The sequence below is a fragment of the Aquarana catesbeiana genome, linkage group LG01, assembly GCF_042186555.1.
Source record: "Aquarana catesbeiana isolate 2022-GZ linkage group LG01, ASM4218655v1, whole genome shotgun sequence".
Classification (NCBI taxonomy): domain Eukaryota; kingdom Metazoa; phylum Chordata; class Amphibia; order Anura; family Ranidae; genus Aquarana; species Aquarana catesbeiana.
Window position 1 is genome coordinate 485,120,413 of NC_133324.1, and position 26,625 is coordinate 485,147,037.

At 42.3% G+C, this 26,625-nt stretch overlaps 1 protein-coding gene across 3 annotated transcripts in view; it reads left to right on the top strand.

Moving 5' to 3' along the window:
• The window catches only part of CLTA (clathrin light chain A), a 60,295-nt gene extending 38,936 nt beyond the window's left edge, over positions 1–21,359 (top strand). Inside the window, exons 4-7 of one of the 3 annotated variants that reach the window (XM_073591827.1) lie at positions 1,088–1,199; positions 3,123–3,176; positions 16,683–16,718; positions 20,901–21,359. In XM_073591827.1, coding sequence (XP_073447928.1) covers positions 1,088–1,199; positions 3,123–3,176; positions 16,683–16,718; positions 20,901–21,072 — 374 coding nt within the window. In that variant the 3' untranslated portion in view covers positions 21,073–21,359. The remainder of the gene's footprint in view (positions 1–1,087; positions 1,200–3,122; positions 3,177–16,682; positions 16,719–20,900) is intronic. The other 2 variants (XM_073591835.1, XM_073591841.1) reach the window with 2 other exon arrangements.
• Positions 21,360–26,625: the final 5,266 nt, after the last annotated feature.

Below are 26,625 nucleotides of genomic sequence, written 5' to 3' on the forward strand. Positions count from 1 at the left end.
TGCCTGCGAAATAGCCGCGCTGCCCCTTTGATTTCAATGGGCAGGAGCGGTGTATACACCGCTCCAAAGATGCTGCTTGCAGGAGTTTTTTTAACTTCCTGTAAGCGCGCACTGCTGTAGCACCTGTAAAGCGCCTCAGTTTGAAAGGGATCTAAACAGGAAGCATTTAGAAACTTTTTTTTTTTTTTTTTTTTTTTCTTTTTTTATGGCTTCTCTGTACTTTATAATAGTCAACATTCTTTAATTTCAGCTTTCAATAAAAGATCAAAAATGCAAAGCATAATTTTAAAGAAATTGTCTGTGTGGAAAGCCTTTGCTTTTTAAAATAAATAAAAAAAAGAAAATTCTGTCTTTTTTGGGCTGCATGGCAGTTTTAGAACAACGATGCGAAGTGGGTTAACAACCCTGCAATGAGACTAAGTTGGAGGTATGGGAGTTCAAGAAAAGCCTCAGTCTGAGAGTGTTCGTACAGTTATTTTTATATCGGATTCTCTTTTTATGCATTGGTGGTCTAACCTTAAAGTTGTGGGTAGACCGGTGGTTCCATTTAGCATTGGATCAAACCAGTCATTGTGTGACCCTAGTGGTGGCAGAGTTGGGCTGTGGTCTCTGGGGTGACCTTTCCCTAAGGGCTGATTCACACCAGGATTGCGGCATGTGTTCCTATGCAATTCCCGTGCGGTGCAGTTTTGCAGCCCCTTCATTTCAATGGGCTGCAAATCGGACTGGAATGCAGAAAAATTAGTGCATGCACTACTTTTAAAAATGTGCTGCACCTAATCTCATGGTATTGTGGTACCATGCAATCTGGTGCCCCCAAATGCACTTGTGTTTTGTAATCTGCATTTGGGGTGCTATTTAACAGTACATTGGCATCCGCAGCAGATCGCAAAAAAAGTGCGTTTGAGCATGGTGTGGGGAAACTTGCATGGAGCAGCGTGCCTTTTCCACACTGCGTTCTGGTGTGAACCAGTCCTGAGTGTTTTAAAAAACCCACTCATTGTTATCCACCCAAACCAACCATTTGTGAATTTACCATTTTATCTGACCACAATATGAACACGGAATCTAATTTTCTCTGGTCCAGATGCCAACTCTCGAAAGCAAGAAGGAGAGTGGAAGGAGAAAGCTGCTAAGGAGCTAGAAGAGTGGTACATAAGACAAGATGAGTTATTACAGAAGACAAAAGCAAATAATCGGTAATCATAGTTTTTATAAAATCTTATTTGTTATTAAAGCCTGCTGTAAAACTTCTTCACAAAGTGGAATTATGCTTTTTAGATCTTCAAGGTTCAGTTATATTTTATAACCTTTTATCTTTTCCCTATAACCTTTGAACCATTTTATATTTTTTTTCTATGGTGCACATACCTTACTTGTTTTGTGTGGTTTAATCCAAGCTACAAATCGAATTACCACATTTTTTGTTTTAGAGAAAACATTAAAGTTCAGTTACACCATACATGGTGAAACTGAATTGAATACTAATGAAAATTTTACAACTGTCTAATCGTTTTATCTTCCTGTAAACTTAAAAAAATGTATTAAAATTTGAAAAATGGAAAAAATGCACTCGCAGAATAAGATTCAGGGCTAAGTTAACCTTTTATAAAAAATAAAGAAATGCACATCTTTTTTGCAGGTAAAAAAGAAAATTTGCATTTTTTAAAAATCTGCAGCTTATAAGGCATTGCAGCCATGATCAGCAGATTGCAGGGGCAATGCCAAGATTTTGAGGGCTCTCAGTACACTGTCTGTCCGTACCTCCTGATACGAGCAGGCAGTTACCGAATGGCAGGAAGAATCAATCGACTACGAGAGAACGCACCAGCACTCTCGAAGTTCATTGAGAACTACAAGCCATTGGCCCAGGAGGCCAACGGTACCAGAACTCTGAATAAATGATGCAAAGGTGTGGAACATGTTCCAAAGGTGAACGTATCCTTTTAAGTAGATGTGGTTGAAACAATCAGAATGCCAAATGTATGGATTGTGTGTGCTCACCTATGGACATGCTGAGCATTTAATCAAAGTCTTGATAATGGTAGGATTCATGTTGTAATATGCAGTAGTCCTAAATACCTGAGCTGGCTTAATATAATGCCTCCAAAGACAGTAGTTTTAAGGACTTTATTATTTTTTACATTTATAAATCGTACTGAGTAGGACATTACTAAATTGTACTAACCTTACTTGAAAATCTTTACTAAAGTAATATTTAAATGTGATGTTTTTTTCCCCTTTATTTTCTAAATGCACTTGATGTTTCTGTTCACATTTCATTCCATCTAAATTTTAACCGTATTTCAGAGAAGGACTCCAGACAAATGAAGCTTTTAATCAAGCTATGTATTTCTTAAATGATTATATCTTAAAATTCTACTAATACAATTACTGGCTTTGCAGATTGCTATTACTGTAATATATGATGACTCTCATTTGTACTCCAGTTAGCAGGCAGTTGGCCAGGCAGACTGCAAAACTACCCTAATGAATAGCCGTGTACACACCTGGCTTGTTAAGCTGGCCATACTTTTTTTTTTTTTTTTTTTTTTTTTTTTTTTTTAGCCAGCGGGACAAATTTAAAAACTGAACATATTCCTTCATTTGCACATTCAAGGTGGATGGGTGAATTATCCCTGCTGAGCTATTGTATTCTGACAGCAGGGAGACTGCCCGCTATTCAGAATATCAGATCACAGATCAGAGCTAATCGAGCAGCTTTTATCCGACAGCGCAGATTAACCTTTGTTCAACCGCAGTTGCCACACCTTAATCGAAATTTGGAGGCATTTCGATCCATGTATGGCCAGCTTTAGTGAGACAGGTCCAATTCAAATTGAGGCTAAACAAGATTACAGATATTTTGTAGCAGGGTAAAATGGTTTACGTTTTATGCATATGATTTTAAATTTTGTAATTTGACTGGAGTTCTACTTTAATAACCTACATCTGTCTCTGTCTTTATCTTAATTGTGCTGGTATTGTTATTGTTTCACGCCTGTTTTCACTAATCTTTCTTGCCAAGTTTAAGGCTGTCTTTTATATTTTCTTCTTTTCAATGCTCTCTCCTTTCTTTTCTTGCCTGCTTGCCTTCTTTTTGGACTTCTTGCTGTCTGTAGGGTGGCAGATGAAGCTTTCTACAAACAACCCTTCGCTGACATGATTGGTTATGTGTATGTTGCTTAATTACTAATTCTACTGACAGTTCATGTACACTGATGCTTTTGTTGTAAAGCTTTGAAGCCTTGTGTTTTGTCACTGGGATGCTTTCAATAATCAGACCAATAGAAAAGGTATATTTGTTCATTTATTTATTTTTTTTGTAGTACAGGATTCTTAGGAACCCTTATTTACGTTTTCTTAGCTGCATGCCCTGCATAAACAAAATTGGTAATCCAGATTCTTCTAAAGGAGAAAACATTTATCATAATTTGCTTAAAATGACCCTAAACAATATCCTTATTCTCCAAAAAATTCATACAGCTTAATGACCTTGTAATTTATTTTTCAAAAAATGTATTTACTGTGTTCTTCTGCCTGTTTTGTAATGTTCTCCCATGAGTTCCTGAACCCCCTCACCCACACTTTCTTTTGTTTTGGAATGAGTAGTGCATGTTAATTGTGGTCATTGTTCTATGCACACTACACATTCCATGGTCCATCTCAGGAGCAAACAGGAGAGGGTGGCTACATTCCTACATACAGTGAGTTTGTGGAGAATGAATATGGCTACCCTTTGACATGAAATTTGGATTGGAGCAGGGATTTGGAAATTGGAAGAAGGCAGAAAGCAAAAAAGCTACGTTTTGCAGTTAAGAATACACACTTTGGGGGGGGGTATATTTTTATTATATAATCCTCTTTTCTTATCGTACGTCACAGGACACAGAGCCACAGTAGTTACTATGTGGGTTATAGGCCACCTTCAGGTGATGGACACCGGCACACCCTAAGACAAGAAGTCCACTCCCTATATAACCCCTCCCACTACTGGGAGTACCTCAGATTTTTCGCCTGTGTCTAAGGTGTTGGTCACAAGTGAAGATGTGCTGTGCTGATCCTTGCTGGGGCTAGCTATGCAGCCGGATCCATTCAAAGTGTCTTTTAGGCCGAATTGAATGGTACCTGGGCCTCCTGTCCGAAGAAACAAGGTATTTCCTGTAACGCTTCTCTTTTTAGAGAGCTTGACCCCGGGATCCAGTACTTTTGGTATTAAGGCCATAAAGTTTTTACTGGCGGGGTGCTATTACAGGTCCAGGATTGTGGGTTCCCAGAGGGTCCCCGGTTCCTGAAAGTTTAACGGAACCCACCGTGAAGAGAGAAGATTGGGTCTGTTGGTCTTTACCACAGAGAACCCTGCGGAAGGATGGGTAAGTGGAGTTTTCTAAGAAATGTTTTAATTTTCTTATGAAATGTCTCCTTTAGTTGGTAAATGTCATGCCTAAGTGTCACCACTGGGGGTTGTATGGAGCACGTAGCTTCCTCAAGAGATCACGCGGTGTCCGGAGCAGCAGGCTTCTTTTTCTCCAACTAGCAGGCAGACCTCCAGTAAGTCTGGGGGGTTTTCCTCTTCACCAGACACTCCCCACCTGGGCTGTACTCTCACCCTCTTCACGAGGTGAGCGTTAGGCGAGAGGAAAAAAAAAAAAAACGATCAGACTCAGCGGCTTCCAGGTCCCCTCCTCGCCATTCCTCCCTCACAGAACGATCCCATAGGTTCAGAGGCCCGCGCTCATGCGGGAAAACTCTTTCTTTTAAAAAAAAAAGAGGAGGGGGCCTAATGCGACGGAGGGGAGCCGGGCTTAGTGCGGCATTGGTGTCCTCCAACATCCAGCACGGGAATGTGCTTTTTTTAAAAGCTCCCTTTTTGCTGCTGCAAGCTGATGGGGGGACACAAGAGCAAAGAGGGGCATGAAAGAGGTTTGGTGACACAGGCATTTTCCTATTGACACATTTACTATTGCATCAGGCTGAGCATTAATCGCAGTGGCAGAGCTGGACTATTGCTCAAGCAGTGGATGTGTTCTGGTAGTACCTCTGCTTTGTGCACTGGGCTGTGGTCGGAAGCGGGGTAAAAACACCTCAAAAAAGAGCTATAGAAAGACTTCTACAGCCACAAAAAAGCCTAGAACCATCTCAAAAAAGATGGCATCCTCCCCTGAGAGTGAAATGGCTGGTCAGAATGAGCCATCAGGGCTGTCGGGTGTTGCAGCTACTCTTAACACTGCAGCCCCTGTATATATTACTGAAGAGTTTTTTTCCTCAACCATTTTAGGCTTGGAACAAAAGATTGATGCATTAATCGCATCCCAGAGTGGGACTAAGCGCGACCGGTCCCCTTCCATTACCAAGGACCCTCAAACTGAGGAACAAGGGGCGAGAGATGATGAATTTCTCTCAGGGGACCAGAAAGAAGCTGATGACTCCTCTTCTGAAGACTCTAATACTGAAGGATCAGGTTCACCATCTGAAAGATTCATGGTATAATCTCTCACTGAATGGGTCCGCTCAACATTTTTGCTGCCAGTAGCAGAGTCAGTCGATGAGCCCACTTTTTCTTTGGCTTCACTGAAGCCTCCACAAGCTATTCATGCTTTTCCTATCCATTCGTTGCTAAAAAAGCTTATGTATTCTGAGTGGGAACACCCAGAAAAACATTTTTTTTCCTCAAAAAAAGTTTTCAACACTTTATCCGATGGAGGAAGAGTTTAATAAGAAATGGGGGATTCCAGCAACTGACGCTGCTATATCCTCTGTGCATAAAAACTTGACTTGTCCGGTAGACAGTGCTCAAATGCTTAAGGATCCAATGGATAAGAAGTTGGAATTCCTATTTAAAAACAATATTTCTCTGGCAGGTGCGTCAAAGCCTCAGTTGGTGGTTGATAACCAAGAATCTCCAAAAAGGAAAATCCTTTCTACCAGTTACCTGGAAAGTGGTCACGGATGCCAGCCTTCTGGGCTGGGGAGCAGTCCTAGAAGAAGAGTCTGTCCAAGGAAGATGGTCCAAATCAGAAATGACCTTGTCCATCAATATTCTAGAGATTCGGGCAGCACGCCTGGCCCTGAAGGCCTGGATGCTCAGATTATGGAATTGTCCTGTCTGGATCCAATCCAACAGTGCCACAGCAGTGGCCTATATCAATCACCAAGGGGGCACGAGAAGTTGTGCGGCCCAGAGAGAGGTGAATCATATCCTGGCCTGGGCAGAAAACATACCTTGCCTATCGGCAGTCTTCATTCCAGGAATAGAGAATTGGCAGGCGGACTACTTGAATCACCAGCAGTTGTTCCCGGGAGAATGGTCTCTTCACCCCGACATCTTTCTATCAATATGTCAAAGATGGGGAATTCCGGACGTGGATTTGTTTGCATCCAGGTTCAACAAAAAGATCAACAACAGATCAACAACTTTGTGTCAAGGACAAAGGATCTGCTGGCATGCGGAAGAGATGCCTTGGTTTTCCCGTGTGATCAGTTTTCACTGATTTATGCATTCCCTCCTGTTCTGCTGCTTCCGTGACTTCTTCGCAGGATCAAGCAGGAAGGGAAGCCGATGATTCTTGTGGCCCAGGAGATCTTGGTATGCAGAGATTGTAAAGATGATGGTAGGGGACCCATGGACCCTACCACTACGACCAGACCTTCTCTCGTAAGGTCCGGTATCCCATCCTACCTTGCAAACGCTAATTTTGACAGTTTGGCTATTGAGACCCACATTCTGAAGGAGCGTGGGCTGTCAGGTTCAGTAGTATCTACTTTGGTTAATGCTAGGAAGCCGGCCTCCAGAGTCCATATATTAGAGTCTGGAAGGCATGTGTCTCCTGGTGCGAATCCAGGGGTTGGCACCCCAGGAAATATGTCCTAGGTAGGATCCTTGAATTTCTGCAGATGGGATTAGAAATGATGCTGGCCTTGAGTACAATCAAAGGCCAGGTGTCGGCCTTATCTGTATTTTTTCAATGACCACTTGCTTCGCACTCTCTGGTTCGTAGCTTTATTCAGGGGTAACGTAGATTAATCCTCCAGTTAGGTCACCCCTGAACCCTTGGGACTTGAATTTAGTCCTGTCGGTGTTACAGAAACAGCCTTTTGAGCCACTACGACATATTCCCTTGGTCCTTTTGACAAGGAAATTAGTCTTTCTGGTTGCCATATCTTCTGCAAGAAGGGTATCAGAGTTGGCTGCTCTTGCTTGTAAAGAGCCATATTTTGATTATTCACAAGGATAAGGTTGTATTACGCCCTCATCCTAATTTCCTACCGAAGGTAGTGTCAGGTTTTCATTTAAACCAGGATATTGTTCTGCCTTCATTTTTTCCAGAACCTCGTTCTGCAGAAGAAAGGTCACTACATTCTCTTGATGTGGTGAGAGCGGTCAAGGTCTACTTGAAGGCGACTGCTCAGATTCGTAAAACAGATGTTTTGTTTGTGTTGCCAGAAGGTCCTAAGAGAGGACAGGCAGCATTGAAATCTACTATTTCTAAGTGGATTCGTCAAGTGATTGTTCATGCTTATGGCTTAAAGAGGAAAATTCCTCCTTTTCATATTAAAGCGCACTCCACCAGGGCTGTTAGTATTTCCTGGGCAGTGCATCACCAAGCCTCCATGGCTCAAATCTGTAAGGCCGCAACTTGGTCTTCAGTCCATACATTTACCAGATTCTATCAAGTAGATGTAAAAGGTCATGAGGATATCGCCTTTGGATGCAGTGTACTGCAGGCAGCAGTATAAGTCCTCTAGTCTCTTGGTGCCCTACTTTTTGTTGTCTCCCTCCCTTCACTTGGCATTGCTATGGGACATCCCACATAGTAACTACTATGGCTGTGTGTCCCATTATGTACGATAATAAAATAGGATTTTTAAAACCGCTTACCTGTAAAATCCTTTTCTTTGAACTACATCACGGGACACAGAGGTTCCTCCCTTCTTTGTGGTATACACATGTATTGTTTTGCTACAAAAAACTGAGGTACTCCCAGTAGTGGGAGGGGTTATATAGGGAGTGGACTTCTTGTCTTAGGGTGTGCCAGTGTCCATCACCTGAAGGTGGCCTATAACCCACATAGCAACTACTATGGCTCTGTGTCCCGTGATGTACTTCAAAGAAAAGGATTTTACAGGTAAGCTGTTTTAAAAATCTTTTTTTTAACCAGTTTAGTGTCACTTTAATTAGCAGGTTTTGCTTACAGTAAACCTGTCACACCACAAAATATGCCTAGTTCCAACGTGAGGCCATTTTTATTTTATTTTTTGTATAGTTGTTTACTGAGTTTTTTGCAAAGTAGATTAAAAATACAAAATGGCGGTCTACACAAGCAGAAAAACCAGGCATCCAGACAGGTGGTAAGGGTAAACACATCAGTACAGGCAAGTATGTCATATTGAAACATTTCCAGTAACGCAGTCATAATGTCCACAAAATCCCACTGTCCCAAAACCATCTGTAAATAAATAGAACCTCTTAGTATAAACACAAGCAGGAGTGGTACAGGAACAGGTAAAGCATGTACATGTGTAATACTAAAGTTAAAGTGGAGTTCCACCCAAAAGTGGTACTTCAGCTTATCTGCCCCCCCCCCCTCCCCCTCCGGTGCCACATTTGACACCTTTCAGGGGGCAACGAGTACCTGTTTTTTGACAGGTACCCTTCTCCATTTTCGAGAGACTGGGCCGTGGCACAGTCCCTCAGAATTTCGCCCTCCTTCCTCCACCGCCGGGCCAATTAGCGCAGCACGCTTCGCACATGTGCAGTAGGGAACCGGCTATGTTACGGGCTCCCTGGACAGATACGTGTCCTTATATTAAAAGTCAGCAGTTACAGTATTTGTAGCTGCTGACTTTTCATTTTTTATTTTTTTTATTTTTTTCTCCCCCAGGCAGAACACCGCTTTAACACCTGTCTCTGAATAAGCTTAGATCTGGTAATGGATTAGGGTGGACCCATGTCTGAGGCTGGAGGCCGGATCGCTAACTGGCTAATCAAAAGGCAAAATCAAGCTCAAAGAACAAAATTAAAAAATAGACAGAATAGGATAACCTTGTTAACATGAACCGAGAAACCGTGTTGGAACTATAACCTCTCTACATCACTTGGCAAACAATGCACCAAAGGCTCAGTCGAACCCGACACCGGTAAAGACTAAGTGAGCAATTCCACAGCAGCAGGCATGAGTAATACATGCAGTCAGACAAGATGTGCAGAAACTGCTGCGCTTTTGTTTTTACTAGTATTAACCCATCTCTCCCCATAATCCTCTCCGTGCCTCTCTGCCCAACACAAGGCCATTTATGACAAAAGTCCAGCTGTGGCCTGTCCACACCAATTACCTCTTGGCACTTTTTTTTATTCACATTGCCATAAGAATGCCAGTTGGCAGGCCACGGATCTGAGTCTGTTTGCTGGCCTTTTTATAGCCAGGTTAAAGTGGAACTAAACCCCCCTTTTCCTTTACAAAGCTGCCATCTTAGCCTCTGTTTGATCTGCAACTGCCCTGATGCTGCACATAGTATCAGTTATGACACCAAATGTAGATATCATCAATTTCGTCCAAACGTTTTTATATTAAAGAAAGATCACGTCACAAAATGGTGTAGTTCAACGTTTTGGAGCCACGCAGGACCCCTTCATCAGGCATGTGATGACATGCCTGACGAAGGGGTCCTGCATGGCTCCAAAACATTGCACTACACAGTTTTGTGATGTGATATGTTTTTTAATAAAAAAAACGTTTGGCTGAAATTAATGATCCTTGGTGTGCTGGCGAATATCTACATATCGCATCGGTTCTAGTATCCAGCTGGCGGTCGCTACAGCACCCAATAGCCTAAAGAGCTTATTCCAGGAATGTGTGGGATTGGAATATGTACTGCAGTTATGACAGTAGACATTTGATGGCTTGACCGTTTTGGTAGAGAGCACAACCAATGTGACAGTTATCATTCACAGCACCCCTTGAATGTAATTTGTCCTGGGAAACAGTTAAATGGTTGGGTTTAGCTCTGGGTCTCCCCAGGCACACCAGAGTCTAACAATGAACTTCTTAATTGATATTTTGGTCTGTTTAAACATACCATTGTGATCATTTGGTAGAACTCCTATACAAGTGTGTGTAAAAAAAAAAAAAAAAAAAAAACACCTCCTTGATGCTCCCAGATATACATCTGCTGCACTGAAGTTTCAAGCAGTGTCACCGTCTCTGCCCAGACCTCCATGTGAACTGCAGAAAAGCTTTTCCCTGTGGCTTGGAGAGGAGTACTGCAGGTAGCCCTTACAAATTTCTTGTCTTAAGTTGATAACACTTGATAATAGTATGGAAAGTAGCACGTTTGGCACCCAGGGACAGAAAATCAGATACATTTTTTATATTAATATGTATCTTACAGATTAGTAGAGGATGGGTAGGTATCCTTCCTAGTTAGGTCTAAGCCTTCTACTTGTGTAGAGCTGGTCAGCCATGTTTATTTGCCTAAAGGAAATGGAACAGGAGTAGGGCCGTTTGGTGAATATTGTGAACCTGATGTTTAAAGAGCATGTGAATTCTGGAAGTTGTGCAGAAAAATGGGGGGGGGGGGGCAAACAAGGCTAGTCCAATGTTCTGCCTGTGGTCTTTTTGTAACTGATCTTTCCCCATTACTGACTTGCCATGCCTTGCTCTGCACTGTACCTTTTGTATGGTGGCAGCCATCTTGGTAGAAGTAGGGCTTTGCTTGCTCATGTCAAAGCCAGCAAGAACAGAGAGCAGTACAATGGTGACATCACTGAATCTCACTTTAACTCCCATAAAACCGTCAGAGGCAGCAGTGCCTTAGAGCTCACATGCAGATATTCAACTATGAGGCAGTAGGCACGGGAGAACGCGTGAATAGTATGAAGCATACTGCTAATATTCAGGAAAATTAAAGACAAGAGGGTAATTTTTCAGAGTATGGCTTAAAGCACAGTGAAAGTGACATTAAACTCACAAGCATTACGTTTTCTAAATATGTGTAATCATTCTGCTTCTTAATTGTAAAAATAAAGCAGCAACCTTTTTTAATTTGTAATCTGTTGTGTTGTGGTCACGTGATCCTTCCCTGCTTATTATTCCTGACCGCAAGAATAGATTGGTAGGAGGAGAATGTAGATATCCAAACATCTAGTGAGGCAGGAACAGTGTATAGGTGGGTGGCAGTTGTTCTTGCACCTATTATTGCCAGATGACTTTAGCTGGATAGAGGAGCCTCTGTATTATGCAACCTCTCTCAGCACCATCTTGGACATGCCTCTGGGCATTTTTTTACATAGCCAGGAAATATGTTTCTGGTAATAGCAATTTAAATAAAAACTTAAAGTGGTACCAAACCCAGAGAAATGTGATATATTGCAGCTTACCAATTCCTTTTGATGGCTGCATTCGCCCCCCCCCCCCCCCTACTTTGACCTGTAATCTGTCCAGTAAGTCTGATCTCTCCTTCTTCTTTTTTTTTTTTTTTTTTTTTTTTTTTTTTTTTTTAACCTTCCTTTACAAATCAAGCTGTCCAGAAAGTAATAGAGGGTTGAGACAAACCATTTAACACTAAGAGGGGTGCTTACAATGATCTGCTGTTATTTATGTAAAACCTTTATCCCAAAAATAAAAAAAAAAGTTCGCTGTAGCTACTTAGGTGTTAGCTTGAGTTCAGTTTTAAATTGTTAGTCGCTTAGGTAAATCCATTTAAATCTACTACTACCATGGGTGCTGAACCTGTGCCCCTCCAGTTGTTGTGGAACTACAAGTCCCATCATGCCTCTGCCTTTGGGAGTCATGCTGGTAACTGTCAGTGGCTTGCAATGCTTCATGGGACTTGTAGTTCTGCAACAGCTGGGGGGACGAAGGTTGAGCACCCATGTAACTATTCCATCTAACACTACCCTCTCTATACAGTGCGTCTATCCATGGGTGACTCCATAAATAGAGGAGACACCCTTAGACTGGAAGTGTGTTACTGGCTGGATCACCAGGTGAAAATAAAGGAAAAAAGTATTTAAAGTTTTAGGGTGATGCTGAAATAAAAACTCTTGCAGAGAATTATTACAGAAAGTGCTATACCGTAAAACTCAAAAGTGGTATTGGTGAACTGAACAATAAGGCCAATGTGTTACCTTATAACATTAAATCAGAGAACTGAAAAAAGCTGCCCAATGTCCCTTGGGCGGTATATATGCATATAGGAAAGTAGTCTTAGGCATGCAGTTGGCCAAACGTATGGCTTAGGAACTGTATTTGTGAATAAACAACAGAGCAAGAATCACTTGTGTTATGTAAGTGATGCCAGATTGTAACCGGAAGGTATGATGTGATCATGATCCTTGTAACATAGAATTACATGGTTCAAAGTGTGTGTGTGTGTTTTTTTTTTTTTTTATTTTTGTTTTTTTTTAGTGCCTAAATGCGATTTGGTATCAGCAGAGGTCTGAAATAGGGGGGTGTAGAGAGTGAGAAACAGCACAAGGAGCTAATTGGGTTTAACCACGTCACCAGAATAAAGCGTTAAAGACAAAAAAGGATAATGGGAACAAAAAAGAGAAACAAGTGCAGATAAACCTGATGGCATATGCAAACAAACCGTAAAAGGATATAAATTTATAAATGATATAGAATGAAAGGTGAGATTAAATACTGACATGTGCCAGAAGGGAAACAGACAACACTATAAGGGCTTACAGGTTAGACAAGTGTCCTGCCACCTCCATGGCAATGTGTTTTCAGCTTGATGCAGCCTCAAAACATGCTTACATTAACTGATATGACTGAGGACTTTATCTTATAGTCAGTTTGCTTGTATATGCCATCAGGTTTATAGGGTCTTTTTCCTGTGTTGTAGGCAATGAGGTGTGTTGTGCGAGGAATATGCTGATATGAGGATAAAGCAGGATGACCGCTTCTCCTACCCCTATTTTCTGTATTGTCACAGGATAGAAATGGGGGTGAGAATTGTAAATAAAAACAAACGAAACAGAATGCATGTTACAAGGAACACGCTGATTGATAGGAGGAGAGAGCAGAGGAATGCACTCATTGCCTGCTGCTTTTGTTTACTGTTCGGTCCTTAGGCTAGGGTTGAAGAGGACACTGCTTTATTCTTTCTACAGTCTATATCCTATAATACAGAAAATAGTGTTATCTGCCTGGCTGTACTGTGTATATCCTAGACTTGGATGGACAGAAATACAAATACATTAAGGTAAAGCTGCTCAATGTTATGTATTTAATCTGTATTTAGCCATTTGCCTGGAGTACAGCTTTAAGATTAAGAATAAATATGCATCACAGCATGGCCAGAATGTGACCATTATTGCTAGTAAGTTTAAAGCAGTGGTTCTCAACTCCAGTCCTCAGGACCCACCAACAGACCAGATTTTAAGTATTACCTTGGGGAGATGCAGACTAGAATACGGCAATCACTGAGCAGCAAATGATGTCACCTGTGATGTATTTCAGTTATCTTGCAAACCTGGCCTGTTAGTGGGCCCTGAGGACCGGAGTTGAGAACCACTGGTTTAAAGGATAGGTCCAACGTTCCCCACCACTGACCCCCTTCCAAGATGAGTTCTCAAAATACGATACATCCCTTATAAATCATGCTAAAGAGCAATTTCTCCCTCGTTGCTAAATGCCATATATAAGTACATAGAGGAGGCTTGGAGAGTAATAGTAGAATCTGTCCTCATCTTGAGAAATGCATCAAGCAAACTGACATTCTTTATTGCCATCTCTTCCTGAGCCAACCATATACCATGGCTTGTGTTTGTGTGGAAAATTCAGCATCTGGGAAGTTAAAGCTACATTGGGCCCCGTGCTTGCCAACCTGTGAGCACCATGGTATCTAGTACCAAATGCTGACGCAGAATCTGGGGAACTGGGAGTACAGTTTTGCTGGTTACTCTTTCATTTATGATATACGGTACCTATCCTTTAAACCAGATCAGTGACCTGTCACAGTGTACACAAGCTTTCAAAGTCAGCGTCAAGTTGTAAGTTAGTTGTTCCCTCTTTCCATGGTACTAGAACAAGCACGTACTGAATTATCTTCATTGGAAAATATGTGCTTGTCTACGTGTATTCATATTGTCCTAATAACGTCAGATGTTGGAGTCCCTTTAAAGATCTACTCATCATTTTGTTAAGGATCAGGTTTAGGTTGTCGTGTATGATTAACACTTTGTGCTAGGCAATCTTCACTAAAGCAGATGTAGAGAATAATAACCCTAGCCTATATTAACTACCTTCTGCAATAACTGTAGTCTATTTCACCATCTGTCCAGTTGCCTAAACCACTTGCAATTTATCATGTGGGTTTTGCTAAAGTGTGACTTTTAAAGAGGAAGTAAACCCTGATGGGTTTACTTCCTCTTTGTTTCCCTGCAAAGGTAAAGCATAATGGGCTACTATGCATCGCATAGTAGCCCATTATGTGTCACTTACCTGACACAGGAGCCTGCAATGTCACCGCTGTCCCCTCTGCTACGAAGCGGCCATCTTCTTTCCGGGTATCGTGGCTCTGGCGCTGTGATTGGCTGGAGCCACAATGACGTCACTCCTGCGCATGTGCATGGGAGCTGCACTAACGGCATATCGCCGTCAACAGCAGCATACTCGGTGCGCCTGCGCGCCACCATTTAGTGGCTAAATGGTTAGCACTTCAGCCTGCCAGCACTGGGGTTGTCTGTTTGAATCCCAACCACGGCACTACCTGCACAGAGTTTGCATGCTCTCCCTGTTTCCCTGTGTGGGTTTTCTCTGGGTACTCAAGTTTCCTCCCACACCCCAAAGACATGGCCTGCTGTATAACTTGGCCTATGTATGCATTTTAGGTTACATTACATTATAAGCTCCTTGAGGACAGGAACTGATGTGAATGTGCAACATATGTAAAGCACTGCCTAAATTGATAGCACTATATAAGTACTTATAATAAATAAATAATGAACCAATGAACCCCCCCTGCATGGCAGATATGTTGCCTCGACAGTTGTTAACAGAGAGAGAGCTTTAACTTTAATTCTAAAAGAATTTTTTTTTTTTTTACCTTTAGGCGTCATGCACACAGGGCGTTGGGAACGCCAGGAAAAAGTGTCAGTGAAAAGGTGCTTTTAGTAGCTTTTTGCTTTGGCGTTAATGCACTTTTAGCAGCGTTTCTCTGCCTCTATTCAAAATCACTTGTTCCCTATGAGAGCCCATTGATTTGAAGTCGGATCATGATGATCCGACTTGCTGTGGTGCGGCTTGTGCGCTGAGGAACTTGAAGAGGAACCCTCACTAAAATGGAAAAAAAAACAAAAAACTGCCGTGGGGTTCCTCCCTCAAGACCATACTAGACCCTTTGGTCTGATATGGATTTTAAGGGGAACCCCCATGCCAAAAAAAAATGGTGTGGAGTCCTCAACCCCCCCCAAAGATCCATACCAGACCCTTTTCCGAGCATGCAGCCCAGGGGTGCCCAGATCCTGGCCCCCCACCCTATGTGAATGAGTATGGGGTACATTGTACCCCTACCCATTCACCCCCAAAAAAGTGTCAAAAATAAAGTAATTTTATTAAAGGATCTCCATCGTCTCTTCCGATTTCTTCTCCCTCCGGCGATGTCTTTATCCTCCGGTTCTTCTCCCTCTGCCTATTCTCCCCTCTCTTCTCCCTCTGTTTTTTAACGCTGCTCCCGATGTAATGCTAGGGCCGCCGTGTGTCATTACTTATATAGCCGTGGGGCGGGGCCGCCTGGTGATGTGACCCAGAGGCCCCACCCCCTTGTGACATCACCGCCCCATCATGCCCCAACTTACCTAATGTGTACAATTCATCTATGTAAATTTACAACCACTTTAATGCATTCCTTGAGTCCTCTCTTGATCCAGTGCTGTCTTGGTTAGGGGTTTTCTCTCCCCTCTTTCTAGTCTCTCAGGAGACTTGGGCAGCAGCTGGAGTCATTGGCTCCTGCTTCTATCAGTCAGATCTAGGAACGCACACAGCTCAGGAGCATCCCCACACGTGTGCCCCCATAGTACATGACTTGCTATGGGACCACATGCTGGAGATTAGCATTTGACAGCACCGGCGGGGGACTCCAGAAGATGAGGTAAGGGCCCGCTCTGTGTAATACTGTATAGAGGGAAAAAAAAAGCTGTACAATCCTTTTAATAACAAACATATGGAAGAACAAGCAGGTAAAAATGTGAAGGTTATACTAAAAAGCTGTTAAGCACTGCAATAAAAACTAAACTAGTTGCTCGCAGAAAATATACAGTATACAACTGCTTTCAAAGGACTTGGCATGTAGCTTTGAGCACTGGAAAGAACAGGCTTGTGAATCTAAGTTTGCTTTTTTTTTTTTTTTTTTTTTTTTTTTTTTTGGTGTGCTATGTGTATAATTAGAAACATCGTACATTTATTTGTCTTTCAGACTGTCTTGTGTTCTTGAAAGAAAATCTTAAAAGTAAAAAAAAAAATCTCTTTAGACCCAGTTGACCCCAAAGACTAGAGTCTCCTTTTAGGCATATGTGTGAGCGGAACTGGTACTTTAAGGAAAGTTTCCCGATAGCATGCCAGCTGAATAAATACCATTATGCATGTCCCGCTTGCCATCAACATTAACTTCATTTTCTATATCTGACTTAAACTTTTTTCTTCTTGTTTTTTATTTCTTCTCTTCACCTTTTTAAGCACAAACATAAACCATCCTTGCTACAGCCTAGAACAGTTAAGTAAACTCTTCTCACTGCCCCCCTTAACCCGTCTGTCCCATGGTTAGTGCTAGTGTCGTAGTGACCTGTCTGCAGTGATGTTGCCCATCCTGAGTCTAGATGTGTCACTGTCCATGCCTCACCATGAAATGCCCATCTTCATTGTAGCTCTTCAGTTTGCTTTCCTGGATTATCTCTACATGTTGCATTTCTTTTTATCTATTTGTGCTTGTTTTAACATTAAATAAAAATGGTTTGGATGCTTTTGTAAAATGAGGGCATTTTGTGTGGTGCTGCTAGGTTTTGTAGATTAGAATACTAGAAGCTTTTAGAATTTCCCAAAAGCTTAATGATGAGGTAAACTGCAACAAGGCTGTAAATTGGCTTTTTAGATTAGTTGATTGCAACCAGTTTTAGGTTCGTTGCTACAAGTCCTGCTTGTCTGCTATACATGTCTGCTTATCTTTGTGAAAATAGTTTCTTTAGTAGACTTTTTATTTCTGGCTGTGAAAGTGGGGAAAAAAAGAAGCAAAATGAAAGGGATAAGTCTTAGTAGCCAGTTCGATTTTTGCTATCATTGTAGTGCAGCTTTGAAAATGGCTGTGCAACTCCTGAACCTATGTCATCCTCTGATAATGTGATACAGATGCTTTGTGTGTTCTAAAAGGAGCTTCACATTTAGATTCAGTTGTGCTCTATTTATTTTGGTGTTTGTATTATGACATATGCTTCAAAGAAAATTTGCATTTACAGAATTCATTTTTTTTTCTTTTAAATATATAGCAACATAGTGTGCTGGGCTTTACCAATTACATGGATTTGTCCACATCAGAATTGCATTTATCATGAAGAATGTGTCAGATACATTGAGTATATGACTTGCCTGTTGTGGATTTGACATTAAAAGTTCCTCCCCATAGGCTTTACCTTCCCACCCACTTTAACCTCGCATAGTTATAATTGGGTAAGACACTAAAGAATTGTTTAGAGCTCTAAGACCCCTTTCACACTGAGGCGTTTTTCAGGTGCTTTTGGGCTAAAAATAGCGCCTGTAAAGCGGCTCCCCTGCAGTGTCGATGTGAGAGCCAGAGTGCTTTCACATTGAGGCGATGCGCTGGCAGGATTAAAAAAAAACTCCTGCAAGCAGCATCTATAGAGCGGTGAAGGAGCGAGCGGTGTATATATATTGAAATGAATGGGCACCGCTGCCAAACTGGCGCTTTGCGGGTCCTTGTAACCCTTTTATGGCTGCTAGCGGGGGTTAAAAGCGCCCCGCTAGTGGCCGAAAACCCCTGTAAAAATAGCAGCGCTTTACTGCCGACACCCCAGTGTGAAAGGGGCCTAAAGGTTCACCTTTAAAAAGGTGAAAAAAAAACTGCATATGAAGAAAAGGGATGTTTGTAGATATAAAGAAATTGTGTAGCTTTGACTAAAGTTGAAATAATGCCCTTGCTATAAGTGTAGATCATTTACATACCTCATGATGCCTGACTAGAAAACTCCCAGGATGTTGCTAGGGCATTGGTAAGGTAGGACCAGTTATTACTGTTCACCCTTAAGCTTGGATAGACACTATACAATTTTCTTTATTTTTTTTTCCTTTTAGATTTGCCAAAACCATATAATATGAGGTCATACCTTAAGAGTTTCAATTTATATGCAATCAGGCAGGCCTTTGCACTACATGGTTTTGGTAAATCTAAAGGAAATCTGACAACAAAAGTTGTATAGTGTGTATGGGGTCTTGGACCCCTTTCACGCTAAAAAAAGCACCTGAAAAGCTCACGAAAAACCTATTTCCCTTAAAATCAACAAATGCTTTCACACTGGGGCAGTGCGCTGGCAGGGTGGTGAAAAAAACGCCCCTCTCCATTGAAATGAATGGAAAGTGCTTCAGAAGCACCTGAAAAGCTCTTCAAAAGTGCTCAGTGTTTTACTGGCAGTTTACAAGCGCCTCAGTGTGAAAGGGGCCTTACTATCACAGGAGTGAGCTTTTTCTTTGATTCACATCACCTCACACACCCTTTCTCTGCCCTGATGTAGTAGCTCTGAGCTTAGAATTTGAGAGCTCACTCCTATGATGGTGAAGGTGAATACTAAAAGCTTTTTCTCTATTAGCAACATCATGGGAGATTTCCAGTCAGGCTTCAAGGCTTCATGAGGTATGTAAATGGCCTACAGTACACCTATAGCAAGAGCATTATTCAACCTAAGACCCATTTCACGCTGAGGCACTTTCACGCTAAAAAAAGCGCCTGAAAATTTTCATTAAAATCAATGAATGCTGCTTTCACACTGGGGCAGTGCGCTGGCAGGGTGGTGAAAAAACACCCCTCTCCATTGAAATGAATGGAAAGCACTTCAAAAGCGCCTGAAAAGCTCTTCAAAAGTGCTCAGTGTTTTACTGGCAGTTTACAAGCGCCTCAGTGTGAAAGGGGCCTTGGGCTACTTTCAGACTGGGGAGGGCGTCGGCAGTAGCGCCGCTTTACCGTAGTTTTAGGGTTTGCCAGCGGTTGGGCAGCGCTGCCCTTATTGTTTTCAATTGTTTTCAGCGCTTTAGTAGTGGTGTATACACTGCGCTGCAATGATGCAGCTTGCAGGACTTTTTTTACCGTCCGGCAAATGCACCACTCCAGTGTGAAAGCACTCGGGATTTCACACTGGAGAGATAGGAGAGGCTCTTTACAGGCACTATGCAGGTGCTATTTTTAGCACTGTAGCGCCTGTAAAGCACCTCAGTGTGAAAGATGCTTTAGTCAAAGCTGCATAGTTTATTTTCATCTACAGACTCCTCATCTGCGTAGGCAGTTTTTTGGTAAAGATGAACTAACCCTTTAAGGTAAATGCAACGTCTAGTGTTCCCTAAATTATAAGTATCTTTGTTGCTCTTCCATTTTTTTTTTTTTTTTTTTTCCCCATTCTTTATTTTCAAGTATTTTGTGACAGTATATATAATATTCAGAAGGAAGTATTTAGAGCACAGAGTCCATCTTCAAGAAAATGTTATATTTCTAAACATATACATAAATTAAATTCAACGTGGTCATGATATACAGATAACAATCAGAAAGGTACAATTTGCAAACATAGATATTCTATCCAATTTCAGCAAGTATCATTATAGTTGAGCATAATAGGATAGTATGGGGCTTTGGGGTGCATTCACACCTACAAATACATCCTGTCTGTGATGAGCTCTGAGAACCCCAGCAGGGGTTCACGTGGGTGAATGGCCTGCGTCTAGGGCCGATCACTCGCATATGATTGCTGTTTAAAGTGGAGGTCCGCCCACCGCTGCAAAAATTAAGTCAGCAGCTGCACATACTGCAGCTGCTGACTTTTAGTGATCGAACACTCGCCTGTCCTGGAGTCCAGCGATGTCAGCACCGCAGCTGATGTTTCCATCCGCTGTTGGGTGCATGCCGCCTCCATTGCGAGTAAGGGAACCCGGCAGTGTAGCCTTACGGCTTCACTGCCGGCATGCGCGAGGCTCCGCTCCTCTCTCCTACTGGCCCAACGGCCGGGGTAGGAGGTCCCAGCGACAATGCAAATACCAGCGACTGAGGCTCCCGGAAGTGGGGGCAGGATACCTGTGAAAGACAGGCATCCTATCCCACTCCCCCCCCCGGAAGGTGCCAAATGTGGCTGCGAGAGCCATCATCTGACAATCGCTTTTAATGAGGCTGCCTACTCGCAGCTGATCACTGGTACCCTGCAGGGGTTCTCACACCTGCTTGCAGACAGGGTGCATTCGTAAGTGTGCATGCACCCTTTGTCATGTAATGTCATCTTAACCACTTCAGCCCCGGAAAGCATTTACCCACTTTCTGACCAGGCCATTTTTTGCGATATGGCACTGCGTCGTTTTAACTGACAATTGCGGGGTAGACCGCATATCAGACGGGGTAGTTTTTCTTCTTTTTTTTTTTTTTTCTTTTCTTTTTTTCTATCCAAATTTCCTATGTGTATAGATGAGTCAAATTCCTCATGAATACCATTGTTATGTTTAATATGTTAGAAATTAGCACATTGTTTTGGGGCAAACCGCCCAGATCTGGAGTTTCAGAAGTTAGATGAATGTATTACAGGTATAATATGTTTTTGAAGTTGACCGTTCTATTATCCAGTGAGTAAATCTGTTTAAATGTTCAGAATCTATTTGCTCACATTTTTCTAATAAATCCCTTGCTGATTCCAGGGCTGCTGAGGAGGCATTTGTAAGTGACGTTGAAGAATCAACCCCAGGGACAGAATGGGAACGAGTGGCTCGTCTTTGTGACTTTAACCCCAAATCTAGCAAGCAGACAAAAGATGTCTCCCGTATGCGTTCAGTCCTGATATCTCTCAAGCAGTCTCCACTAGTTCACTGAAAGGAAACCATAGAAAAACATGACACTTCCAATATTTTAATCTCAGAGAAGCTATGTTTGCAGAATTTGGTTATATTTTACTGTTTTCGGGACCAAAATACACATGTATTTGATATTGATCATTGTATGTAATAGCCAGTCCACTCCTTGCTCTACTTCCCCTTACTTAGAAAATAGATATTTGGAGGAAGCCCAGTATGATCATAGTCTCACAGTGTGCTTCTGTGTCATTGCAATGTGATTTTGTGAAGGATTGTAATAGTGATATTAAAGGTCTGTATATGAAATATTATTGCATCACTTACTTACCTTGCACAGCCACTCCAGAATAACCACAACTTGATAGTATTGTTAAAAGTACACTTCTTTAGACCAGTGTTTCTCATCCGGGTGCCTTGAGGAGTCCTTAGGGGTGCAACAGCCCGGTCTGAGCGTTCCTATGTTAGCCCTTGTGCTACAAGAGGGGAGAGCACATGGGTTAAAGTGGTTGTAAACGCCCCATTTTAACCTTTACCTATAGGTAAGCCTAGAATAAGGCTTACCTATAGATAGTGGAAATATCTCCTAAATGTGTGCCGTTTAGGAGATATCTACCTTGTAGTGCGCCAATAACGTTCTGGCTCCAGTCACAGAGCCGGAGTCCGCGCCTTCAGGAGGTAGAGGGACAAAGATGGATGCGGCCCACCCCCGGGTTAAACAGTGCAGGCTTCATTTGCAAGTAAGTGCCACATAATGGGCTAGTATGCGATGCTTTTACATTGCAGGGGAACAAAGAGGAAGTAAAACCCATGAGGGTTTTGCTGGCAAAAGAGAAAGCTGACTGTCCTGCCAATTGATGACATCATCGGTTCCATAGGACTTGCCGGCAAGAGTACAAAGAGGAGCGGGGAGGTGCGGGCTCAGCTCTCTGCCTCCTCTGTGCACAGGAGTTATAGAAAGCGGAAGGTACGCCACTGCAGGTGAGATGGATTTGCCTCCACATGTGGGTGCCCGTCCTAGGTCGCCTCTGTAAAGTATGCAGTACAAGAAGAAATGGCTGGTCCTGAGCCCTTTTATGAAATCTCTCCAAAATGTGACACAAACGGGACACTGACAGACTGCTAATGGTTGACGCATCTCACACATGTTGTCCTTAATCATAACCCAGAGATACCCCCAACTTACCCTCCTTAAATAGTCCCACCCACACCTGTCACATATGTCAGGTGATATCAGTGGTAGCTCCCTGATGCCTTGACAGCTTAATAAAAACAATGGACAAAAATAAACAAGCTATGCCCTCAATACCCAATAATAAACATCAAAAGAAAAACATTTATATTGAAAAACATGAGAACACATTACAACTTTCAAATTGCAGTTAAATGGTCTCACCATAAGCCATCAATAAGATGATCCACAGCTTGTCAGAGGTCCCATAGAAGTGCACAGCAGGGTATGATACAAGGAGCAATACAAAATGAGCTAGTGTGGCTAAAATACCAGAGGTGGATGTATATAACAAAAGTGAACTCTTTTGTATTCAGTTATTGTGTCAATCTGGAACTCTATAACATCCTAAGGGGAGAGTACCCCCAACAGGATAATTCCAAAACAATCAGTACACTAATGGGTGGAGTCACAGTGACCATTTATGTTCTGCAAAACATTAAAAATATAATAAAAAGATTTGGGCCATAAAGAAAAAAAAAAAATTCCAAATGCATAGGTACAAGTAAGTAGCCACAGATACAATGGTGTTAAATGGTGCTCCCATAACCAATGTAGCCTCCCAGGATCAAATAACTGTGTGCGTCTAGCACGTAAAGTCAAAGGGGTAAGAATGGCTCACTAATGATACCAGACAAATGTAAAGGAAAGTAGATAGGGACACAGGAACATCCACATGGGGAGGAAGCACATTTGCTTCCTATATGTCATGGGTACTTCCCACTGTTTGTGTGCCATTACATCACTTCCAGTGCACAAAAGGGGCCCGTAATGATGTCCCCATGCCCTGGAGGATGCCAGCACAGCATCTGTCCAACCCACCCAGATGAGAAAACTTCCAGGGTGGAAAAAAGGTCTGCCCTACACAGTCCCAGTATGGCTGAGGCAGACAGCTCCGCCCACCAGCCACTTCCCCAAGCCCAGGGCAGCAAAAGGACCAAACAAGGGTGCCCCCATCCCCAAAATCCGGATGGGAGACCGCTTATGTGCTAGGCATCAAATGAAGCCTGCACCACATGGGACACCAACAACCCAAGGATGTATAACCACTAAAAAAACCTTTATAAACTACGTAAAAGTCTATATAGAATAGGGGATAGATAACAGAAACAGAGCAAGCAATAACAAACAAATCAAAATATTGCAATCCTATAAAGTGTTGTGCATAAATGAGTACACCTCAACAGATTTGTCAGAAAACCTTTCCTTTCAGAATCAACATTTTATACCACAAAATACTCTCACAAATGTGGGCCATTGATTGCAACCAAGATTTTTTAATTTGCACATACAAATAAGTGTTTTTCCTAACAAATTCATTCAAGACCATGTTGCATAAATAATTACACCACAATGAAAGTCTTAAGCCTTGTACACATGGTGCGAAAATCAGAAGGGGATTGTCGTTTGACAGGCTGTTGTACGCTCCTTTCAACAATTGTTTTCCAATTTTCGGCCAACAAATGTTGGATGACAGGCTAGTAATTTTTTGTCAAACGACAGCTCCACGTCAGGTTTTCGGATGGTCAGTACACAAATCCATCACACAAAAGTTTAAAGTACAAACACGCATGCTCGGAATCAATTCTCGCCAAACAGGAAATTAGCAGAAGGGGCACAAAGGGTGGCGCTCAAGAGCAGAAATTTCTCGTAGTACATCACTACATTCGTGTTTGTGGCACGACAATTTGTGTAATGTTAGTATGCAAGACAATATCCTGGAGCACGCCCTTTTGACAAAAATCAGACGCTTGGTTGTCCAACAATCGTACCGTGTGTACAAGGCTTAAGGAGCAAAGCTAAATTTTAGACAAAATTCTAATTAACAAGAATTCAACTACAGGTGAGTCTATTCATTAAACAGGTGTCCAGCAGAAGTTGATTATAAAAGGGCGTTGCTTAAAGAAAACCCCTTCCCATTTCATGCTGTCAACAATGGCACCACATGGAAGAGAAATGTCACAAGGCCTAAGAAAGAAAATAATTTCTTTACACAAAGGTGAAGGCAACAAGAAGATCAGCAAAGCTTTACTTAAAATACTGTAGCAAAAGTGATACAAAGATGGAACTGCAAACATTTCACAGAAATGTCCAGGCCGTCCACGGACGTTAACACCTCGACAGGAGTGTCTTCTGATGAGAAGGGTTGAAGAAAATCGCCATGCAAGTTCACTGCAGTTAGCTAAAGAAGTAGAGATCTAAACTGAGGTGATTGTTTCCCATGGCACAATATGGTGTACACTGCAGAGGAAGGCTATGTATGGGTGAAGTCCACAAAGGAAGCCTCTCCTAGAATTTGCCAGGGCCCATGCTGAAAAAGAAGACTACTGTTGGGACTCTGTACTTTGGAGTGATGAGACCAAGATAAATGTTTTTGGAACCGATGGCTTCAAAACCCTATGGCATCGCAATGGTGTAGAGTACAAAGAAACATGCTTGGTGCCTACAGTGAACCATGGTGGTGGCAGTTTCCTGTGAAGCTGCATGAGTGCTGCTGGTGTCGAGGAGCTGCATTTCCTTGATGGTATCATGAATTCACAGATGTACTGCTCTGTCTTGAAACCGAAGGTGCTACCATCACTCCATGCCCTTGGTCGTCGTGCAGTTTTTCAACATGACAATGATCAAAAACACACATCTAAGGCCACTGTTGCCTTTCTGAAGAACAGGGTGAAAGTGATTTAGTGACCAAGTATGTCCCCTGATCTGAACCCAATCGAACACCCATGGGGAATTTTGAAGAGACAACGTGAGCATCACTTTCCAATCAGCATCCAGGTTTTAAGAGGCCGTTCTTGAAGAATGGAAAAAAAATAGATGTTGCAATATGATGCCAACTTGTTCGTTCTATGCCTAAAAGACTTGGCGCTCTCCTTTACAAATCATGGAGGTCAAACAAAATACTAGATTTGGTATTCATTTTTGCATCAACTAATTTTGAGTAAAACTGAAGATTTTGTGATCTATGTTATATTATTAACCTTTCTTTAATGTAATGAGCTAATCAAATGTTCTATAAAACTCAGTTTTGTCAACATTTTGGAAATTGTTCTTGTGTTCATTGAAATATCACTTACTTTTCAAAAGGGATGTACTAATTTAAGCTGAGCACTGCATGTGTGTAATATGTATGTATACAGTGGTGTGTGTGTGTGTGTGTGTGTATATACAGTATCTCACAAAAGTGAGTACACCCCTCACATTTTTGTAAATATTTTATTATATCTTTTCATATGGCAACACTGAAGAAATGACACTTTGCTACAATGTAAAGTAGTGAGTGTACAACTTGTATAACAGTGTCAATTTGCTGTCCCCTCAAAATAACTTAACACACAGCCATTAATGTCTAAACCGCTGGCAACAAAAGTGAATACACCCCTAAGTGAAAATGTCCAAATTGGGCCCAATTGGCCATTTTCCCTCCTCGGTGTCATGTGACTCGTTAGTGTTACAAGGTCTCAGGTGTGAATAGGGAGCAGGTGTGCTAAATTTGGTGTTATCGCTCTTACTCTCTCACACTGGTCACTGGAAGTTCAACATGGCACCTCATGGCAAATAACTGAGGATCTGAAAAAAAGAATTGTTGGTCTACATAAAGATGGCCTAGGCTATAAGAAAATTGCCAAGACCCTGAAACTGAGCTGCAGTACGGTGGCCAAGACCATACAACGGTTTAACAGGACAGGTTCCACTCAGAACAGGCCTCACCATGGTCGACCAAAGAGTGCATGTGCTCAGCGCCATACCCATAGGTTATCTTTGGGAAATAGACGTATGAGTGCTGCCAGCATTGCTGAAGGGGTGGGGTGGTCAGCCTGTCAGTGCTCAGACCATACGCCGCACACTGCATGAAATTGGTCTGCATGGCTGTCGTCCCAGAAAAAAGCTTCTTCTAAAGATGATGCACAAGAAAGCCTGCAAACAGTTTGCTGAAGACAAGCAGACTAAGGATATGGATTACTGGAACCATGTCCTGTGGTCTGATGAGACCAAGATAAATGTATTTGGTTCAGCTGGTGTCAAGCGTGTGTGGTGACAACCAGGTAAGGAGTACAAAGACAAGTGTGTCTTGCCTACAGTCAAGCATGGTGGTGGGAGTGTCATGGTCTGGGGCTGCATGAGTGCTGCCGGTACTGGGGAGCTACAGTTCATTGAGGGAACCTTGAATGCCAACATGTATTGTGACATACTGAAGCAGCGCATGATCCCCTCGCTTCAGAGACTGGGCCACAGGGCAATATTCCAACATAACCCCAAACACACCTCCAAGTCGACCACTGCCTTACTAAAGAAGCTGAGGGTAAAGGTGATGGACTGGCCAAGCATGTCTCCAGACCTAAA